Below are 22,254 nucleotides of genomic sequence, written 5' to 3'. Positions count from 1 at the left end.
ATTTTCCTTAAATATTTTAAAGGAGAGATGTATATGCTGTTGTTCTGGACTGGAGTCTAGGATGACACACCTGAATGAGATCGGTATGACTTTCAAACTAGATGTCTTTCCAAATTTGTTTTTTCAAAACAAATGCCACCAAGATGCCACCAAAACCTGCCAGGAGAGAACCTGTGGTAGGTATTTCTAAAGCTGTATTTGAAGGTTTCTACCTCTGTTCTAGCACCCAGTAAGTTTCACACACAACTTGAAACATAATGTAGCACCTGAATTAAGTTGCTGAAAATGAAGTAGTATTTTTCTGGCAACACTGTGGAAGAAACGTTTAAGTCAAAAGTATCTGAATTTAAAAGAGCAAACAGAGGGATGAGAAGTTTTCAAGTCTACATTTTGAATCTTTTAAAATCTCTTGACATGTCAGCTCTCCAAAATATAATGATTTCAAACACTGTGGAGCTTACTTCTGCATACTTCTACATACTGTGTTTGCTCATGTGAGCAGTCCCATTAATTCACAGAGGTCAAGGAAGCAATTTGTAAAATCAGGAATGACCTGGGTACTTCCTAGCTCTATTTAGTAAAAGGCATGAAACAGTTCAGCTCAATGAACAGCAAACTCCAGATACAGCATTTAAAAAACCACTTTGCTCACCTGGTCTGAATATGAAAGTTGTTTGTGGTCCCAGTATGCTCATAATCATGGATGGCAGCTGCAAAGATCATTGCTAAAATTTCCAGTTCTGTGAGCCAGTGCTAGTAAGTAAGAAACAAATCATAGTCATATTTTCTATTACAGCCTAACTCAGAGTAAACACTACAGTAGGGGAAATGTTTTGCATTACCTTCAATTCAAGTAAAGTTTATTCTTATCTTATTCCACATAACTATATATCCATAACACTTCAGTATTAATATACAGTAAAATAACTCCTTGTACTTACTATGATTTCTCTAAGACCAAGTTAATAACCTTGCAGTCACTAGTAAAGTAAATACTGGCAGTCAAAAAATAAGTTGTTACAATAATTACATATTATACTTATTTACAAAAGTATATATTGTAGATGCTTTGAGTAAGAAGTATCTAATCTGCTAGCCTATACATGGCACTTGCCACATTATGGTGCATTCATCCAAAAAACTCTTATAAAGTTATAATTTGTCTTTTAGTGAACAATATATACAGTTCATCACAAATTCTAGGTACAACACTGGCTTTAACTACATTTTACCAGTGTACACAGCACTGAAATTAGGTCAATTGGAGATTTTTCTGTTCTAAATTTTATTATACTTTGTAGTAATGCAAAAAGAGGCTGCATAAGGCCAGTATAAACTTACACAGAACAAAAGGTAATACAGGTCATGTATAGAAAATAATTCAGACCCTAGAGTTTTGTTCACTTTTATACCTCTTGCTAACATAGGCTGCTCTCTATTGCGTGTTTTGTAAAATAACCTCTGTTATTTTATCTTTCAAGTTCTATTTCTTGAATGATAAGTCACCTTTGAGAAGAAAATTTACTCTATCTGAAAATGGGAACAGAAAAATCCTATGATAATTAACCCCCACAGACATAGGACTGATTAAGTCAAATGCTAGTCAAGCATTTCCACACATATTTCAGACTTTTCTTGTGTAGAAGTAAGCTTCTACACTAAAGGACTGAATAGTGATCTCATCCTTATGCACCCATATATGCACATATATGTGTATGAATGGATATAAGATGCAAAAGCTGCTAATAGTAGTACTTCTTTCAAAGAAGAAGAAAGGAAAGAGTGAAAGACTCATAAGTATTGTGATAATAATTAAATAAGTCAGTGACAAAATTAGACTGCTGAAGAACAAGTACTGGCTGTTGGCAAAGTAGTATAGATTTTTAAAGTTCACAACAGAGAAATGAGAATGTACTGTGAGCAGCTCTAAAAAAGGAAACTATGACTTTCAACGTATTGTGTGTCACAAGAAACCAGACTGTGACCAGTCCTGGCTTTCACAATGTTTTCAACATACCAAAGAGAATACAAACCAAACAATTATTTGTCAGATAAGCATAAACTTTTTCTTTGAGACACCTTTTCAAAGATCATCCCTTTTAATAACCAAAATAGATGCTAGACAATACATTTATAGAAATAGAAAAGTATTCCTTAGGAAGAACATCTATGGGGTACACAGAAACTTCATATGGTACTACATGAGGGTGAGTATTCCAGGGACTGTAGGTGTACAGTCAAAATGCAGATAAGCATTGAAATCAGAGAATCAAAGAACTGCTTTGGCTAAAGAATTTCTAAGAAGGTAGGAGAAACCTCTTGGAGAGATAAGTGTTTCTCTCAAAGGGAGAGGGAAAGGCAGGTATCTGGAGGCCTGCAAGACTGAAAAGAGCTGGAACCTGCTTATGTCCTGGAAGATACTATGCCATGCAGGTGTAATACCTATTGGAGAAGATCTTTTCTTACTGACAGAGGTTTCCCAATATTATAAATAGATTATAAGTAAAGAGATTTATTTCAACCTCTCATGGGACCTGGTTCCTTTCTTTAAAAAAAAAAAAAAACAACACACACACCAACAAAACCAACAACTAATGATGGATTTAAAAAATGAGTCAGAAGGGGGATCTCACAATGCACTTATTGACAGGAGAGACATTTTTTCCTATAGTTTCAGCAATACAGGTACGTGGGAGGAAAAGGGATGGTGGGAAGATGATCGATGACTCAAAAGTTCTTTATGAGATATATTCCCTGGGACTTGGATTCTTAAATCTTTATAAAGATGAAGATTTTATAAATGCAAAGTTGAATTATATATTTCAGTTGTATCATCTGGGATTTATTCTCTTGGGAAGGTTAATAGATTGTGTGCCATCTGTGATATCTAACTTTCTAACACATTGATCTGAGATGGTTGGATCTTGCCTTTTAAGATAGACAGTAACTTATGGAAAACATCATTTTATTTTTTTTTTAACTGTGAGTATAAGAATGAGGAATGAGTATGTCCTTTCTCACTGGAATCTCTCTAAAGGCTTGTGGAGAAGCACAAACTCTGACTAGCCCACTTTTTTTTTGGCAAATGATGAAATACGGCTGTTTTCCAGGTGTCTATAAAAGATACAAAATGCATTACCTTAAAAATGGGAATTGTGAAAAAGATTTTCTACAACTCAGCTTCAGTGTGTCTGGCAGAAATGTACAAGGAAAACAATAATTCTTTGCAAGACTTGAGAGTATCCTTAAGATACAGTGAGAGCACAAGAACTTCAACTCTGCAAAAACCACAGAGGAATTCAATACAGAATTGCATCAAATTGAGTCCTGTCTGGTTATTTGTTAGAGGATACAGTGGAGTTAAAAGAAGCCTTACAATGGACATACTCTGAAAACCATAAGCTTGAGAAACAAACCTCAAAGTATTATAGAGTGCAGGTCTGTGAGGTTGACCAGTGAACAGGAAAAAAAACTCATTAAGTTAAATAGAACAATTGCATGATACCGATATGTTCTCAAACAGCAAATGACATTTGGAACAGAAATACCGTGCAAGCTTCAGAAGCACTAGACCCTCTTTTAAACACTGATTTATATAAACATTCCTTCTGCCTGACAAGCTGATCTGTTTGAAGGCAATCTTGACTAAGTGCTGTCCTAGTTAGATGTCTTTCCAAGAACTTTCCCATAATTCAGCAATTGAAATGTGAATATTAAAAACCTGTCCTAATTTTGTAGGAATGTTTTGTGGCAATGTTGCAATAGTAATGAGGTTTAACAGCTAAGTAACTGTAGTAAAGGCTAAGATTTTCTGAAAATAGTTGTCTAAATCACAGGAAAGTACAGTTACAAGGATAAGATGCCAATATTGTAGAACTTGATTTTGGAGAGGCCCATCTCATTCTTATATCCATCCAACAGAAGAGCAGATATTCAAATACAAAACACATTCCTTCATTCAGTGTTCAGAGATACATAAAATGTGTGGCAAAGTCATTTAATCATTGATTGAACATCCCAAATTAACTAGAATAGCTCTGGAAGATGTAAACTTGTCCTGGCATCACAAAGGAAATCTGGATGCTAATGCCTTTTTTGAAGGGCTAAGGGAATGTCTATAATGAAAAAAAACAACAGAGGGATTTTCCTCCCTGTTAAGCTGCTGATCCAGGTGTACACCTGCAACTGAGACAAGTCTCACATCACTTAAAGCTTGCAGTTGATCTTACAGTAGAAGACAAAGGTAGGATATGAATCATGATGTAATCTTTCCAAGCTTTTTCTTATACTATAATATTATTTTGATACATGAACATTGTACATGACTTTGATTTGGAGTCATCTTGGCAACACCTGTCTAGCCTATGTTTCAGCCTGAAAACACCAAAAGGAATCTTAGATGATGAAGTCTTCAGGCTTCAGTCTGCAAGTAGTACTTGTGCTAAATTGTAGCTTTAAAACTTGATGCTTAGAATGCTAAGATGGTAAAACATTTCCTTCAAACAGTACACTCAAACCCTGCAATGTCTAGGGACTTGTTCTTGCCTCCACTGAAGCTAAAGGCAAAGCTTTCAGTGAGAAAAGGCTTAACATAAATGAATGACTGTCATTTATTTTGTATGTATTGGAGCACAAACACCTAAAGTCTTATGGAATTGGTTCAGGGCTCTGCAAACAGAAATCACCATCACTTTCCAAGTGCATTCATAAGGAAGACAAAACATCAACAGGCCATTGACAGAGATGCCTGTTTTCTTTCAGTGAGTATTTACTTTTTTTCCTAGCAAGCTGACAGTGAGGAGACTCCCACTGCTGGTGTTAAATCTAAGACAAGTGTTTAGAGGAAAAATGTTTGCACAGACTCTCTTTAGTTCCAAAGTGCAAAAAAAATTACAATCTTTTACCTACTACAGCCACATACAGTATACAAGAGCAGTCCTACATAAGGTTACAAAGTAATAGAAAAAGCAGCTGCTGAGTATTTAAGTAAGCTTGCATTGATTCAGTATATCTTTCTATGGCCAGGGCCTCAGAAGAAATTAAAGCTTCCCTGTTTAATGACACTTCCCAGGCTCTCATGTGGAAGTGAAAAAATCTCACCTACCCACTCCTGCAAATAGATCTCCTTCAGTATGATATATAATACACAAGCACAGGCAAAGAAAAGCAAAAAAGGATTTAAGGAGGATCATTTTTCTCCTTTATTCCTCTGTATAAGGAGTTTGAGCCTGGAAGAACTATTAAAATTACATCACATTCACAGCCTGAAGGATAGTTCAGAATCTACCTCTGTACAATTTTCAAGGGAGTTTTTTTCCTTAAGAAAAGGCACATGTATGCTTTTTAGCCTCAACAGCAGAGTCTGAGAAAAGAAGCAAGTTGATCTTGGCAGTATTTCTTACCATGATACCAGTGTGAATCAGTATGTAATGCACAGTTTGAGTAACGTCGGCTGCATGGATCAAATTGTGATATGGATTTTTGTATTTGCTGTAACCAACTTCAAGAGCTTCAGCAAATGAAATAAGATTGGGAACAGGGATCTAGGGGAAAGCAAAAATTAAAATAATATTATTGTTTTTTCCTGCTACAGCTGCAGAGCTGCTCATGCAATAAATAAATGACAAATAAATGCACTATTAACTAATAGAAATTAGTTAATAACAAAATAAAAAATTTAAATGTAAAGGCCTGATATCTTACATCCATCAGGGAATCTTTACCCAATTTTTGTAGATCTTATATTCCTCTACATAGACCTTGCACAGCATGTAGTTAGTGTATAAGAGACTGCAGAGCTATCAATCAGTTTCCAAGGCATGTCTGTCTGTCTGTACCAGGAATGCATGTATTCCTCATACAATACAGGCATGACAGACAGGAGTCTAACAATAGGACCATCTTTTCTTCACCAGTTTTACCTTGCCTGAGAAGTTTTCATTGAATCCGATAGTATGACTTCTCTTCCTTCTGATAAAATGATAAAATTGAGAGCAGCCCTGCAGAAAAGGACTTTGGGGTACTGGTGGAAGAGGAGCTGGACATGAGCCAACAATGTGCAGTTGCAGTCCAGAAAGCAAATCACATCCTAGGCTTCATCAAAAGAAGCGTGGCCAGCAGGTTAAGGGAGGTGGTTCTGCCACTTTACTCTGTTCTGATGAGACTTCCCTTGGAGTACTGTGTGCAGCTATGAGATCCCCAACACAAGAGACTAATAGACTTGCTGGTGTGGGTCCAGGAGAGGGTCACAAACACAATCAGAGGGCTGGAGCACCTCTCCTATGAAAACAGCCTGAAAATATTGAAGCTGTTCAGCCCAGAGAAGATAAGGCTCTGGGGAGACCTTCTAGCTACATTTCAGTTTCAGAAGGGGACCTAAGGAAGGCTGGGGAAGGGCTGTTTAGAAGGGCTTGCAGTGATAGGATGAGGGCGCAAACATTTAAAACTGGAGCTGGGTAGATTTAGGTTGAACATAAGGAAGAGTTCTTTACAATGAGAGTGGTCAAATACTGGAACAGGCTGCCCAGGGATGTGGTTGAGGGCCTGTCCCTGGAAAAATTCAAGATCAGACTCAATGTGGCCTGGGGAGCCTGATCTAGTTGGAGGTGTCTCTGCTCACTGCAGGGGGGTTGGACAAGATGACCTTTGAAGGTCCCTTCCAATCCAATGTAATCTGTAAATCTGTGTAAGTATGAGTACTATCTAATCCCCCTTTTTTTTTTTTTTTTTGGATGCAGTAGAGTTAATTTTCTTCATAGTGGTTAGTATGGGGCTAATGTTTTGGATTTGTGCTGGAATCAGTCTTGATATATTCAGTGACGTTTTGTTATTGCTGCGCAGTGCTTACACAGTCAAGAACTTTTCTGCTTCTCACATCACTCCACCAGGAAGTAGGCTGGGAGTGCACAAGAATCTGGAAGGGGACACTGCCAGGACAAACCGACCTCAACTAATACTCACACTGATACATAACTAAAGGGATATTCTATACTATATGATGACACACTCACCAATAAAACTAGAGGGAAGGCTGTTCAGAGGGCTGCTGCTTGGGGACTGGCTGGGTGTCTGTCCATTGCTGGTGAGGAATTGTTTTCATTTTCACTTCTCTTTCTTGGGTTTCATTTCTATCTTCTATCTTTTTCATCACAATATTACGATTATGAATAAAAATAATTTTATGTATTCATGTTAATTATTTAACAGTTCATGAGCTTTCTCGCTTCTTTCCTTCTAATTCTCCAGTTCTATTCCCCTCATCCTGCTGGGGAAAGGGCTGAATGAGCAGTCATGTGGTGCTTAGTTGTCAGCTGGGGGTTGCTGACATAATTTCATTATATAAGATTTTTTTATTTATTTAAAAACCCTTCAAGGTAAACAGTGATGTTGAGAATTTGCTTAGCCAACTGAGCCAGTAACATTTTGTACTCTCTGACTGTGTCATCAGTGATAGTTCTGGTGTGGTTCTGACTTCAAGCGCCCAGAGCTTGAAGAGAAAAGCTTGATGGGAAAGGTTGAGTCTGAGTTATCAGTAAAAATTAAAATATTTAAACTAACCTCAGAGTGAGGAAGTCTCTTCAAAAGGAACATGGAGTTTTGCAGTGGTAATATTTTGAAACTATAATGAAACTTTCATTCAGTACTATTATAATGATAAATTTAGCATTTTGATCCATTTTTACTCTTAGTCTTTCAAATTTGGTGTAAGTATTTCATATTGTATTGCAAAACCCTTCAAACATCACAGAAAAGAAATCTTCCCTTCATGGATTCCCCAAGTTGGTTAAAATAGGAAGGTGCACCTGAGCCCCCTGAACAGTGGTGGGCAACATTCTATGATCTAAACCATGAAAAGTTTTCTGCCTTATTAGGAGTCTTTGTTCCATGAAACTGGGACACTGATTCAGGATGGATGAATAAATAGACTGTATACATAATCTATTTATTTAGCACTCACAGCATTCAGCTCAGTAGAACCATCCTATCCTGAACTGACTTCACTCGGGTCTACATAGCTTTCTATTTTTTTGTCTGCATGCTCTGAGTGAAAGTTCCATTTGGTAGAAATACTGGAGTACAACAATGTTCAATTTGCCACATTCCTTGACATTTTGCACTGCATTGTACATTAAAAAACATTTCAAACATATGCTGGCCTTCTTGTATTTATAATCTGACATATATTTTTGGCTATTTTCTGACCTTGAAACGGCTCAAAAGGTCATATCGGGTTAACAGCTCATACATCATAAATTTCAGACTGTGCTCTCCACTTGCTTCATTTAGGGCAAAAACATCAAAGGACCACTTATCAACATCCTGTAGATGAGGGGAAAAGAAAAGAACCATAAAATTGACATGTCTTTAAGGAGGCTTCCAGTTAATTGCTGCAAAAGACATTTTGGGGATTTATGTAGGGCAGGAGGGAAATTTCTGGCTTCTTATTGTTCCACTCTTTCGAACTCCTACTATAGATAACACATGAATGACTATTTCAATATTAATGATTAAAATAGTTGTGCCAGATACGAATAAAATACTTGCAACGTGGTCCATGAGACGATACATGCTTCAAATTTAACTTTCTGCATACAAACTGTCTACAGAACCTCATGGAGTTGATGTGAATACCCATCCTTTAAACAGGCTATTATGCAACGCCATTAACATTATAGCCATATAGCAATTTGAAAATAATATAACAATGTTGGATTTTCAGGGGAAAAGGTGAGGTACTAGAGTCTCAAGAAATACCATTTTTTAATTGCATACATAGCCATAAGGACTTTACTACTATAAAAGATTGCCTTTTGGGTGAACGATAGTAATGCCTTAAATTCACAGCAAATTCTGTCCATGTTCCATAAGCTGCAGTCTTTTGTTAGCTCTATCCCAATAAGACTTCTCCTTTTTCTTTCCTAAAAAGGAAACAAATGCTGCTGTCTCAGACACTGATCACTGTACCACTGGAAGCTGATCAAACCATGTCTCACATTTCTGTAAAAGTTTCTACACAAATATCATTCTATTGCTCTAATAACATTTAAATGAAATCATAACCAATCAGAGTGGGAAAAAAAAGAACAATACGCTATTTTTGAATTTTTATCTATTAATTTTTCTATTCTGCATGCTCAGTTCTGTAGTACTAACTATGGCTAGGACATGTCCAGTAGAAAAACATATTGACTTTACCCTAAAAGTCACTAAACATAAGTACAAACACATACAAATTCTACAATGATTAAACTTATTTCACCTTAAATGTTGCTATCACTTCTGCTGGGTAAGCCAAATCAACCATGCTAGAAGTTTTTCGGTACATCCTAAAAGAACAAATAAAATATTAAGGAAAAGCACTCCTTTTAAAAGTACTGGAACAATTTATATTTTTATTTAAACTCTTCTTTCACATTTAATGAAGTAACACTAAGCTATTTAAGGGTCTGATACCAAATACTACATAAATCTTTTAATGAACTTGAGAAAAGCTCCTTTGCTGCTCTTTACTCTTTTATGTTAGTGCAGCCTTTGGTACATTTTAATATAGACGTTTCAAAGCCGTAAATCCAGGAAATTTCATTAGAAATTTAGAGGTTTCATTTTGATTTCTATATAGAAAGAGTAATTGCACAAACCGAAAAATAAATTCTGGCTCAAAGATATGCTTCAAGTTAATAATTTAAGGGATCAGACACTGCGGTTAAATACAGTGCTTGCATAAGAAAACAAAGCTCTCACCTTTCTACAAAAATCCCAGCCTGTACAGCATGTACAATGCTTCGGAATTTGGGCTTTTCTTCAGGTCTTCTCCTCACTACCCCCATTTCCCTCGTGAATGTAGAGGCTAACCAGTCCCGCACTTCCAGCGGGACCGAATCCGATTGAATGTCAGACAGTTCAGAATCCTCAGTGTCCAAAAGCTTCCTACAAAAAATACAAAGTAACTTGAAAGATGGCAGAGTGAAGCAAAAGGGGTATGGACAGGTGAACACCTAACAAAATTTAATTTAACAGGAGCAGAGGCTTTCTGTAGAATTGACTCAGCCTACTCAGAATAGGGTTGGCTTTCTGGGCTGCAAGTGCACATTGCCAGCTCATGTTGAGCTTCTTATCAACCAGCACCCCAAATTCCTTCTCTCTATCCATTCTCTGCCCACCCTGTATTTGTGCATGGGACTGCCCCAACCCAGGTGCAGGACCTTGCACTTGGCTTTACTGAACTTCATGAGGTTGGCATTGGCTCACCTCTCCAGCCTGTCAAGGTTCCTTTCGATGCCTTTCCTTCCCTCCAGCATGTCAACTGCATCACACAGCCTGGTATCATCAGCAGATTTACTGAGGGTCACTCCATCCCACTGTCCATGTCACCCACTGACCCCTGAGGAACACTACTCATCACTTGGTTTCATTTAGAGATCATGCCATTGACTGTCACTCCGAGTGATCAATCATCAAGTCAATTCCTTATCCACAAAGTGGTCTCCCCATCAAATCCATATTTTTCCAATTGAGAGACCAGGATGTCATGGGAGATAGCATCAAACACTTTGCACAAGTCCATGTTGCTCTTTCCTTGTCCAGCAAAACAGGCTGCCAGATTTGTCAGGCATGATTTGCCTTTGCTGAAGCCACGCTGGTTGCCACTAATCACACCCTTGTTTTTCATGTGCCTCAGCAGACTTTCAAGGTGGATCTGTTCCATGATCTTGCTGGGCACAGGGCTGAAATTGACCAGCCTGTATTTCTTTAGCTCTTCCTTTTTTTCCCTTTTTGAAAAAATTGAGTTTGTTTCCCCTTTTCAGCAGGAACTTCACCAGATTGCCCTGACTTTACAAATATGATGGAAAGCAGCTTGGTAACTTCACTCGCTAGTTTCCTCAGGACCCACAGATGCATTAATCTCATAACTATTTTCTACACATTTCTGGCCTTTGGAAGAATAAGATTTACATTGTGGAAATTCACTCACATACATTGCTAGAAACAGCCTTTAAATAAATTCACTAATGACTTGCCCTTCTTCTCTAATTATGAGGACAAGGGCTCATATATGGGTCTACACACCTGAATAAATGAATGGCTAGACAGATATATAATCTGAAGGTAGTATTTTTTAGAAAGGGAAGAAAATTCAGCTACATATTGCATGATACAAACTACGCTTAATGATCACAAATTCTTAGAATCAAATAACTCATTTCACAGTTTGCAACTTTTGTCACTTTAAAAAAAATCTATTTAGAACTTGATTACAAAAACTGTTATTCCTATTATATTTCCATATATATGTACAGACAATGTTGTGGATTCTGTTGTTGGAAGTATAAAATAATGGAAAAAATGCTGAGCCCAGTGTAGCTAATAAACACCTGGTTACCGGAGCAGGCACAGAGGCTGGGTGGAGACCCTGTGGTCTGTGTTGCTATGGCAATGGGCAGTATGGAAGGGGCAAGGTGGAGGCCCACCTTTCCATTCTTCCACTTATCACCTGCAACACTGCTGACCAGAGGAGTCATACAAAAAAAAAAAAAACAACAAGAAATGTCCTGTGCAACTGGTAAAGGAACAACTTGTTGATCACCAGGAATGATGACTTAACTGCAGTCCCACCTCCACACACTCTGCAGAATTGTAGATAATGAGGTATGTTCCAATTCTATATCTCACTTGAAGGGGATCAGGAGTTCTGTGCCAAAGGGGTGGAACAGATTGATGTGTTTGCCCCGCTCACATTGCCCCTGCCCTGTAGCAAGAATACATTTTTAGTAACTATGCTGAGTGCTTCCCTGGAATATCAAGCATGTGACCACAACCATAGTTTAGAGCTATAGAGCAATTCTGTAGTTTAGTGTGTTTATCACTGGCAATCTTAAAGAATCTGTGTATGTTACATGTAAATAAACTGCACTGTCCATGCACCGAACTGCTTCTATTGAATGTGGCTAGGCCTACAGCAGACAGGCTGTTTGGGTGTCTGGTGCCAGACCTATAGTACCAGCAACTACCATATCTGTTAACAGAGAAGTCCAGCTGCCCCAAGCCCCTCTGATCTTTGAGGACCTGCTAGAACACAAAGGGGATTCATCTCTTACCAAATTTATGCTTCTCTAAATGCAACATCTGTGAAATACATGAAATTACTCACCTTTTACTTGCTGACTGTGAAAACGCTTCTTTTAAATAATCCAAATAAAGTAAATGTATATATCAAGACATCGAAATATCAATGTTTTTCAACCAGCAATTTTAATTACACTTTACAAAATGCACATGTAAATATATAAATTTTACTAAATATAACAAAAAGAATCATAAGAAATATCAGAACTTGTAAACATTAACCAGAAGTACTAACGTTACTTCAGCATCTACCTTGCAGCAGCTTTAATTCTCTTTCTGACCCAACGGTTGTAAGCTTTTGATTGGCCACAAGTGTGTTTTCTCACACGGACCTTCTTCTTTCTACGTTCAGCCATTTTGCAGTTTGTTTGCTGGCCCCTAAGTCTACTGATGCACATTACTGAGTGAATGCATCAGGGAAATCACGTGGCCCCTGATGCCTGTTCTTGCTGTTACTATTTCTGTTGCTCAGAACTTACTGTAACTAAGGTTGATTGTTTGAGGCGTATTATGATGCACCTCTGATGCAATCACTGAGCATTAGCATCATTTCGCTGAATAAACTCTACAATACAACATTGTTTATAAATACTGAGCAAAAACCAGAAGTCTGAAGTGTATATGCAGAATATGTTCACAAGGCTAGAAACTCTGGCTTAGAAAATATTTAGAGAGGAGTGACTGCAAGGTCCATAGCCTCACCCTCCAAATCCAACAAACTGAAGATCACAGAATCACAGAATGCTAGGGGTTGGAAAAGACCTCGAAAGATCATCCAACCCAACCCCCTTGCCAGAGCAGGATCACCTACACCAGATCACACGAGAATGCATCCAGGTAGGTTTTGAATATGCCCAGAGAGGGAGACTCCACAACCCCCCTGTGAATCCTGTTCCTGGTCAGAGATGGCAGGCATGTACTTTCTGGTTTAAAGATACATGTTCCAAAATGCAGTCTTAAAGGTTCTCTAACAGAAGGTGCCACAGAAAGTTGTGGGTTTTTTTTTCAATATAAAGTCACAATTTCAGGATTACATACACTTATTTTGCTCACATATCAGTAATGTATTAAGTAGATGCGATACGAGGAAGATATATGTGTAGGAAGGAAAAGGGGAGGCTTGGGTTATTTAATTCTATTTTTTCCATGAGTGGAATTCCCATTGACACATCTGGGAATAAGATATGGCCCTTGGCATTTCATCCTAGCAATCAATTAATATTGCAGTCATAGTACTAATAAGCTGATTTTCTTGTCACAGTACTGTGTTTTTTTGCCAAGAGTAATTTTTCAAAATTTGAGGAGTGATAATTTCTACCTCTTATTTAGTTCCATCAGAATTTTAAACATAGTAATGGACTAGTCAGAAGTATATTTCTTTTCCCTTAGGAATATATCGGGTGTATTATGGAGGGGAAGAAAGACAAGGGGAAAAAAAAAAAAAAGAAAAAAAAATAGATCATGACTAAAGAGGAAAAAAAAAATCCATCAATACTGAGCAGTCATGTTGCTGCCTAACAGAGTAGGTGAAAGATTTCCAGAGGGATTGAGCATTAGGTATGAACTCTTTACCATTTAGTGAATTAATCAAGGTAATGTTCAACCCCTTAAGAGTGAACTGATCAAGGTCCTTTTCTAGGTGGCAATGCAGAAGGCAAAGAATTTATAGTCCAAATAGCCAATTAACATCTTTCTCTAGTATTTGTGTTCTAGTGTCTCACTATCTTCCTGAGTATGAATCAATATATTCAGTTAATATTTACATCCTCTATAGCCACTACATTTTCCACTAACATCCAATAAAAGATTCTCTTGACTCCCACTAAGCATAAACAGATTGCAAAAATGGTTGAGGTGCTATTTTGTACATAAAGGTTTTTCTAAATGGGATGAAGAATTTACCAACACACTGTACCAACACATTTATCAACACATTCTCAGAAGACTTGTCCTCCTAATAAGAAGTACCAACTGATTGCAATAAAGTACATAGACTGAATGAAATCTAATTATTGCAATAGCAGAAAAGTAATGGAGTAAGGGACCATTGTTAGTGTAAACATGTACTGATTATTCAGAAATACAGACATAGATACCTAAGGCCTTAAGGTTCAGGACAGAATATTGACTCAAAATTATTATTTTCCAGGAGTAGAGCTGTGAGCTAATGTATTTTCCCATTTTGAATTCAGTTATGGTATTCTGGAACCTCTATAGGGCAAGAACTATCTCAGGGCATGACTCACAAGTACATTAATAGCAATGACTCTGATACAGAAAAATTTAGAAAAGGGATGCAGGTTGTTTATTAAATATTTTAACTGAATTTAAGAGTTTTAATCAAAATGTTACAGATTTTCAATGTATTTTATTTATAACTTTGATATTGTAAGCTTCCCTCAGAAAAAAACCTTTGGTTTAGTACAAAATATTTTAAAGGCATGTATTAAGCTTTTATAAGGGTGAAATATACTGAGTTAATTTCAACACAGCAAGCTTTTTCTCAATAGCAGCTTTTACAGAAGTATCATTTATAGATTCCCTTAACAGATGAATTAAATTATTTACTTCCAATGGTACATTTGCTGTAGACAAAACAAATTCGGGTAAAATACGTTTAACCACAGGTTGGAAATGGAGGACAGCAATATACACAGCACACCTGACTGAGTATTTAAGATTATGATTTAACTTCATGCTTAAATAATTGCCACTTCCAATCTTCCCTCTGCTAAGTCAGTTCAGAAGGAATTACATAGACCATACTTTTCACATAATTACCAAATGCAGTATCCCATTCCACTTTATTTATCATTCGGTCAATTCTTCTCTTTACTAGTCAGAGAATTTTTTCAAAAAAGCTAATTTTGAGAAAAAATATTGTCTACATTCCTCAAAATAAATTACATCACTGACTGAATGCCCCACTTTTCTGTGAATGAAACATGAGTTACCTTCATGTATAAATGAACAAATTCATCTGTAGAGAGATCGGGAATATATGCTTTTTAAAACTTTGTCAAATATCTACATCTGTTTGATACAAGGAAATTTAACTTTCTCAGTCCTTGCACCTGCAAAGAGATTTGATGGTGTGACTCTGTCTCTGCTGGTTCCCCTAAATGGACAGCACTGTCTAAATTAGGACAGTTTCTTCCATAACCAGAGCCTTACAGTCAGTGAAACTACATGATTCACAAAGTCAGCTAGATGATGTATGCTGTGGGTGAAAACAGAATGCTGTAATGCCAAGTAACAGATCTCTGCTGTGAGATGCTCAGCAGGAACCTATATTGATACCTAGAAAATAATTTTTAAAAAGCATGGGGATATCAAATAAGTATCCCAGTTAATTATTTTATGAGATATTAATTAACAGCCTAACATGGAATCTGATTCTGTTGCATTATTGGAAAACTTGAAAACCCCAGGAAGCTGCCTTCTCCAGCTTGCAAGCATAACCAAAACTGTGTACTGAAATCTGCCCAAGAACAAGCTATGCTGACCATTCATCACCTCAGGATCTCCTGGAAACAGGAGGACTTGGTTTATTTGTTAGGTTGTTGCTAAGCTCCATTCATGCTTCCTCAATATACACTTCTGTGAGCACCAGCATCTAGTCAAGCATTTGCTTCTTTCTTCTTCCTTAGACTCCATGAGACAAAGATACACACATCTATGTTCCTACCACAAATACTTCTGTGGCACAATTTAAGGGTCAGGCAGGCATTTGGTGAGATGAACTGACAAAACCCTTTCTCTTGCAAGTGACATGATCACAGTTTAAACTACTTCCTTTTTGTCCACAATTTGAAGATTTGATTGTCAGTGCTTCAGGTCCAGAAACCATAGAAACATTTAGTGTATTACTGGAGTAGTGCACTGGGGATTCAGTATACTCCAAGGTGTTTATTACAGCAGCAGACATCATTGGACCTCCTTTTCAGATAACATCATACATATCCAAATGCTTACTTTTTATTAAATACACAGGTTTTTTTCTTCAGAAGGACTGTGTTTACCATAATAATATCATTGAAATACCTTCACCATTTCCAGAGGTCTGATGCAAACATATATTGCTACAACATCACTTACCCTTGATGAGATTTCCTTTTGCTTTATGAATGTAGCGATAACCTGTATTTGTTATTTTGTCTTGTTGAATCAAATATGCTCAAAGCAACTGACAGCTATATCAAAGGGATCTACTTCATACATTACTGAAACAAAATCTGTTCTAATTAAAAAGTCCTCAGGACGTTAGAGCCTAAAATAGACCAAAAACTATGTATGTAATTGAACCTGCAGGGATAAACATCCTCCTGAAATCAAGTATACATTTTAAAATATTAAAGCATTTTAAAAATATGACGAGACCATAACTGGAATAAAACATAGTGATTTTATCCAGAACAACCTAAAAACATTCTCCACAAGAAGTTTAAGTTCTTTGTTTTATTTGGCATTTCAATACATATGTACTTTATTAATTATGTCATTTCCATGTGATCTAGTGTGAGGTGTCCCTGCCCATGGCAGCGGGATTGGAACTGGATGATCTTTGAGGTCCCTTCCAACCCTGAAAGTTCTGTGATTCTGTGATCTAGATTTTATTCGACTTATTTTCTTCTCAGTTAGCACAAATGAAGAGCTGTGTTTACAAGGAACGGAACAGCTGTCATGACCGAATTATCAGGCTGCATTTATTTCCTGTTTGACTCCAAATATCCTTCTTCCACTACCTTAAGCCAAGTGGCAGGTACTAATGGAGAAAATTCTGCAAGATTTGTCAGAATTATTTATAACACCTATTGAGTAAGTTTGAACTTCCTCCACAGAGAACTGCTGAGGGACTGGAACTGTGAATTTCACAGGTTATTTTCAGATGAGAGTGAACCTCTGCTTCAGCTACCAAAGTGCTAGATCTCTTTCAAGGAAGTGTTAAGTACAGCTTACAATTATTCTGCACTGAGAGATGCAGTAGTCCTGAAAAACACTTGTGAAACAAGGTTATTATTTGACATAGGTCCACAGTTAATTAAGCTCATAGGAAAGCAACACTTATGCATGTCTGATTTCACTGTGGTTTCCAACTTTCCATCAGCTCAGAGCCTTTTCTATGGGATACTGACAGTCTTTGCCCCAAAACAATGCTTCATAATTATGGAAGATTATTCCTAGTACCTCTCCCTGTTTCTAAGTCTACTCTCAGAACTCCATAAGTGAAGCCTGCTATTTCTCTGCCTTTCCCCCACCCCAGCTGCACATAGTTTTATAAAAAGCATGCATGGAAATGAATATAGGTGTACAGTTTTAAAAAACGATTTCTGATGCTCAAATTAAAAGCTATAGTGTAGAACAGAGGAGCAGATAAAAGCACTTCATGGGTTTGAATTCTACAACTGCTTCCCAGCTGATTGTTGCACTGTAAATAAAGATTCAAGGTGCCATCAGCTTGCATGCTTGCACGTGCTTCAATGTGCACACACAACTCTGTAGAAATATACAGGGTTTCCAATCAACTCAAATGAAGTAACAATATACAGGGAAAAAAAAATATCTCCTACTGAAAGAAATTGGAAATGATCACAGAAAAAAAAGCTCAGGCTTATAAAAAGAAAAGTGGTTTTCCTAGAGGAATGCCCCAGATTTAATTTTTAAGTAGCATAAATGGTTCCCCAGAGCTGTGGCCCAGGCCAGGCTCTTCCTTGATCCTTGGCTACATTACTGAACATACTCTGTGACATACTTCATACTTGAATCTCTTTGTTGACCTTAGTTTTGATTTTTTTTTTCTTGGGTTTGTTGGGGTTTTTTTCCATCTCTGTGTCTGTGAAGAATTGCAGAAGGTCCTTCTGCAATAGGTGGGGGACTATTGGCTGGATCATTTTATTATTCTGTTCAGTAGGATGTACATTATAACAGAAAGATGCATTAGAAGGATTCTCCTAACCAATTCTCTCTTAGTTGCTATTCCTAATCTGACTGCAGAGAAATTTAGAAGGGCTTTCACTCAGCTGCTGTTGAAGTCTGCCTCTCAGAAAGGTGGGGAAGAAGACGAGATTTTTAGACTGCTGGTTGAAGCTGAGGTCTTCCTCTGTTTGGATATGTAAGCAGTGGGTCAGTAAATTCATCAGGACAAAATCCAGGGCTAAAGCATGGTTTTAAAATAAAAAGCATGTGAGTTGCAAAAACTCTGTACGGAACCTTTGTACCTAAGCCTGCAATACTTTGTACCTTATAAAACTAAGCATCATTAATTTTTTTATCTTATAAGCCAAATCTCAGGAACCATTATACCCTTTAAAACATGCAACTTCCCTCTGGGACTTTGTTAATAAAAGTAATCTGCACTCAGATGGCTTTCTCTCTGCTTTACTCGGTGTAGTAATTGCTATACCATAGCAAGTACTTTTATCTATACATCAATTCATATATAAGAAAATTACCAAAGTAATTTGAACTTTGTATAAAAGTGCATGCTTAGGCTCAGCAGGAATGAGCAATGCTCTTACAATCTAAACTATTATTTCTAATCTACTAATGAGTTCAATTAAGTCAGTTCCAGACTCCCAACAGCTGTAGCTCTGCACAGGACAAAGAACCTGTATTCTTTGGTGGGAACAAGAACAAACAATCTCATTTCAGCCTCCACTGCCATTTGACTCAATGATATACTGCTTTTGTTCCTCAAGGATTTGCTCTCCAGAAGATAAAGAGACCTTCTTTGTGTGCTTATCTTTAAACATTTTAGTGCAGATTTAGACTACAGAATACCAGTAATGTTATTTAAAATGTAATTATCTTTGCAGTTTGCTATGCAAATGAGTTCACTATGAAGGTTCCGGTGGCAAGTATAGTCTCTCTTTGGCCTACAGTAAATATCTTAATTTACAAATTATTTTTAATGGGGAAGTGTCAAATTTTAAAATAGCATTATACATAACGTTGTCCAACTAAGAAGCAGAGGCTCAGCCTGTAGTTTTAGCTTCACACAAGTTTAACAAAAAGGCCACCAGGTTGAAAAATTGTGCCACTCTGAGTCTGAATTTCATGTAGACTGCATTAGTCCAAGGAAGAGAAATTAAAATCAAAATCATTCACTGTCAATAAAAATTAAGGGTATAGAGGATAGAATGCAAACCAAACAAACACACAGAAAAAGGGATAAAAGCTGAAAAGTAAATTTAATTAAAGTAATTCTATTTTAAGGTATTCTTTTAGCAAAACTGATATAAATATATCCATAGTGGCATATTAACTACCAATACATTTTAAAATATTTACCTTAAATTAATTCCATTTTCTAGCAAAGCCCAGGTCCCTGGAAGTCACACAAGATGGTTTGTCGAAAGTCTACTCAGTTAAGATGAATTTAACTGAATCTGGAAACATTTTTATAACTTGTGAGCCCTTTTCATGTCACTGAGGTCTCCAATGCTTTTGAAATTGTGCATTTAACTTGGGATTGCTACTAACACTTGTGAAAGTCTCACTAAGATCTGCATTGTGTGGATGGGAGGCTGCTCAGGGAAATCTTCCCTGTTACCAGTTTCATCAGCTTTTTACAGAATTGGGGCTGAATGCACTCTGTGCTAAGGACATCGGTGTAAGTGATCCTGCCTGACAACATAATCTCTGAAAAACGGACCACTGGTGCCAGCTTCATTTGCTATTGTTCTAATTCTTCATTGTTTTCAAATGGGTAGGCTTTCTGTCAGCAGATACCCCAAATCCTTGACTGGAAACATTTGGGGTATGAATTGTCTGTTTCAAAGGAAACTTCAAGCAGTGTATCAAACATGCAAATTTGCAAGAGGGAAGAAAACACAGAGAGATAATCAGTACGACTGCAGACTCCTTAAATGTAGTATGGAACCAAGGCACACACTGCATGCTCCAGCAGCATTGAAGAAATTTTGGCAGACACCTTTACAAGACCATTCTGCTTAGAAACAACTCAGAGGCCAGGACACTGAGATATAAACTGCAAGTTACTAGTTAACTGTGATACAGTTCAAGAAGAACAAATTTAATTGGAATCAACCCACATTAAACCTGATTGCCAGTAGTACTGCCAGCAACAATAATCATAAACAAAGCATCAAACATTACAAAGCATCAACATGACAAAATAAATCACAGCTTTTCATGAATTTATGTATTTACAGGCCAGATTATAGTATTCTGACTCATCTTTGTGAGAATTTCATTCCAAAATAGCCTATTTTTTTCAGAGATAGAATACTCAGCATGATTATCTCTGTGGCCTGTGGGGGAAGAAAATCCACCCTTCAGAAAATTCATATTACTTTATACTGTGGAGATTGGGCAAGCAAGGGAGACAAGAACTAGGCAAACTCTCCAGATGAGGGTTATATATGACCTTTAGAATCTTACCTGCTTAAGAGCCAGACGTGATTCTTATGACATGCAAACCTTCATCTGATGTCAGTTATGATTGTATACAAAGACCAAATTTCTACAATGCAATTCCAAGCATCCTTTTCTATTTTTATTTTTCCCATTAGACTTACCTGGTTTCATCAATATAAACTGCCTCCAGCACAGATGCTGCATATTCAATATTCTTTTTTAAATCCACCACATTAATGTCACCCTTCTCCAGCTGCTTTACCAGGCATCTTAATCTGTGAAAAAGAAAATAAATATATTAGTGCATGACTTATATCAAATTTAATGACTGTATTTTCTATTTGAAATATTGGAACCAACACAACAGCCAGTGTAGAGACAAGAGACCATCACTGCTTCTCTTGTTAAAAAAAAAAAAAAATCTAAATTTATAACACATATAACAATGATGAATTGCATGTTTGTACAGCTTGCTAAATTTGTAAGATCTGTTTAAAAAAGGCATATGCATTCCAGTAAGTTAAAGACAACTCAGTAGCTACCATCACAGTGATTCCAGACTATTTGGTGAAGTTACTATTATGCCTGAGTCTCCAATATCTTTCAAATAACAAATAAAACTTTGCAAGTTGTCTTAACTATACTTTTTCTGTGCTTAGAAAGTTGATTATATTTTTTAATATTCACTATATACTGATTTTGCTTTATTTAAATGTCTTTAATTTTCATTTTGGCCTCCAGTATGTTCTTCCTGCAGAATTTGCATTTCTTATTAGTCTGAGCTAATGTGGAACTCCACTATTTCTGTATTTACAGAAAATTAATCATCACACCAGACGAAAGGTGGTGCCTGCAGCATTAGAAAAACCAAAATATTTTCCCAAATATGCTTTTACTTTTAGTTTTGAGAACTTTATTTTACATTGTAAACACAGATACACCCAAAAGGGATTTTGTAATGTATCTTATTGCCTCTGTAGTAATACACTTATGTAGATAAACTCCTTGGATACCAGATTTTTCCTCAACTCTGTGATGAGAAGAACACTTCTGACACAGCTCAGCTTAACCATAAAGCAGTCACAGAACTGGAGTGAAATGGAAACCTTAAGGAGTAACTGTATATTGTTGTGACTAAATGGATGCTTAAAGAAGTATAGGTATTTTCCTTCTTTCTGTGTTACATCTCTGAGTTGAAATAATCTATAGTTTTATCTCATGTAAGATAAAGATTTCTGCAATTTATGAGACATCATTATTTTAACATAACTTCCATGATTTTTTTATGTATGAAATGTGAAAAAAATAGGCATGAAACAAGGATTTAGTTTAAAAGTGGATTGAAATTGAATCAGCACTATGATGACTTTAAATTAAGAAATTGTATCTATGACATGGAAAAAGCTTATGTAAAAATATACAATGTGTTCTATAATATTGTCTTATACACTGCATATTATTTTATTTGGCATATACAATATATTTGATTTGAACTAATTGAAATGTATTAATAAAATAACAATTTTTAAAAGTGACATTCAGATACTCAAAACAAATATCTCATAAACCTGGAAAATACTGTTTATGGAAAATACTGTTCCACCATACAATCACTTCCTGTAAATTTATTTGGCCTAAGTATAATTATGTTCAACCTGCAAGGATAATTTTAGCAAATAGAACTTTAAGTCTTCTTTTCTCCGAAGTCTTAATTCAATTCAAATTTGCGTAGAACTTACCATAGGTAAGTCT

General features: G+C 36.6%; 1 protein-coding gene across 1 annotated transcript in view; it reads right to left on the bottom strand.

Annotated features, from left to right (window-relative positions):
- Window positions 1-22,254, bottom strand: part of PDE1A (phosphodiesterase 1A) — a 143,085-nt gene that overhangs the window by 29,699 nt on the left and 91,132 nt on the right. The window contains exons 2-7 of the mRNA XM_054381487.1: window positions 20,664-20,777; window positions 9,742-9,927; window positions 9,260-9,326; window positions 8,203-8,319; window positions 5,403-5,543; window positions 653-753 (exon numbers count right to left, since the gene is read on the bottom strand). Of these exons, the coding sequence (XP_054237462.1) occupies window positions 653-753; window positions 5,403-5,543; window positions 8,203-8,319; window positions 9,260-9,326; window positions 9,742-9,927; window positions 20,664-20,777 (726 nt within the window). The remainder of the gene's footprint in view (window positions 1-652; window positions 754-5,402; window positions 5,544-8,202; window positions 8,320-9,259; window positions 9,327-9,741; window positions 9,928-20,663; window positions 20,778-22,254) is intronic.

This window comes from Indicator indicator, chromosome 5 (genome assembly GCF_027791375.1).
Source record: "Indicator indicator isolate 239-I01 chromosome 5, UM_Iind_1.1, whole genome shotgun sequence".
Lineage (NCBI taxonomy): Eukaryota > Metazoa > Chordata > Aves > Piciformes > Indicatoridae > Indicator > Indicator indicator.
This window is presented reverse-complemented; position numbering and strand designations above follow the sequence as displayed.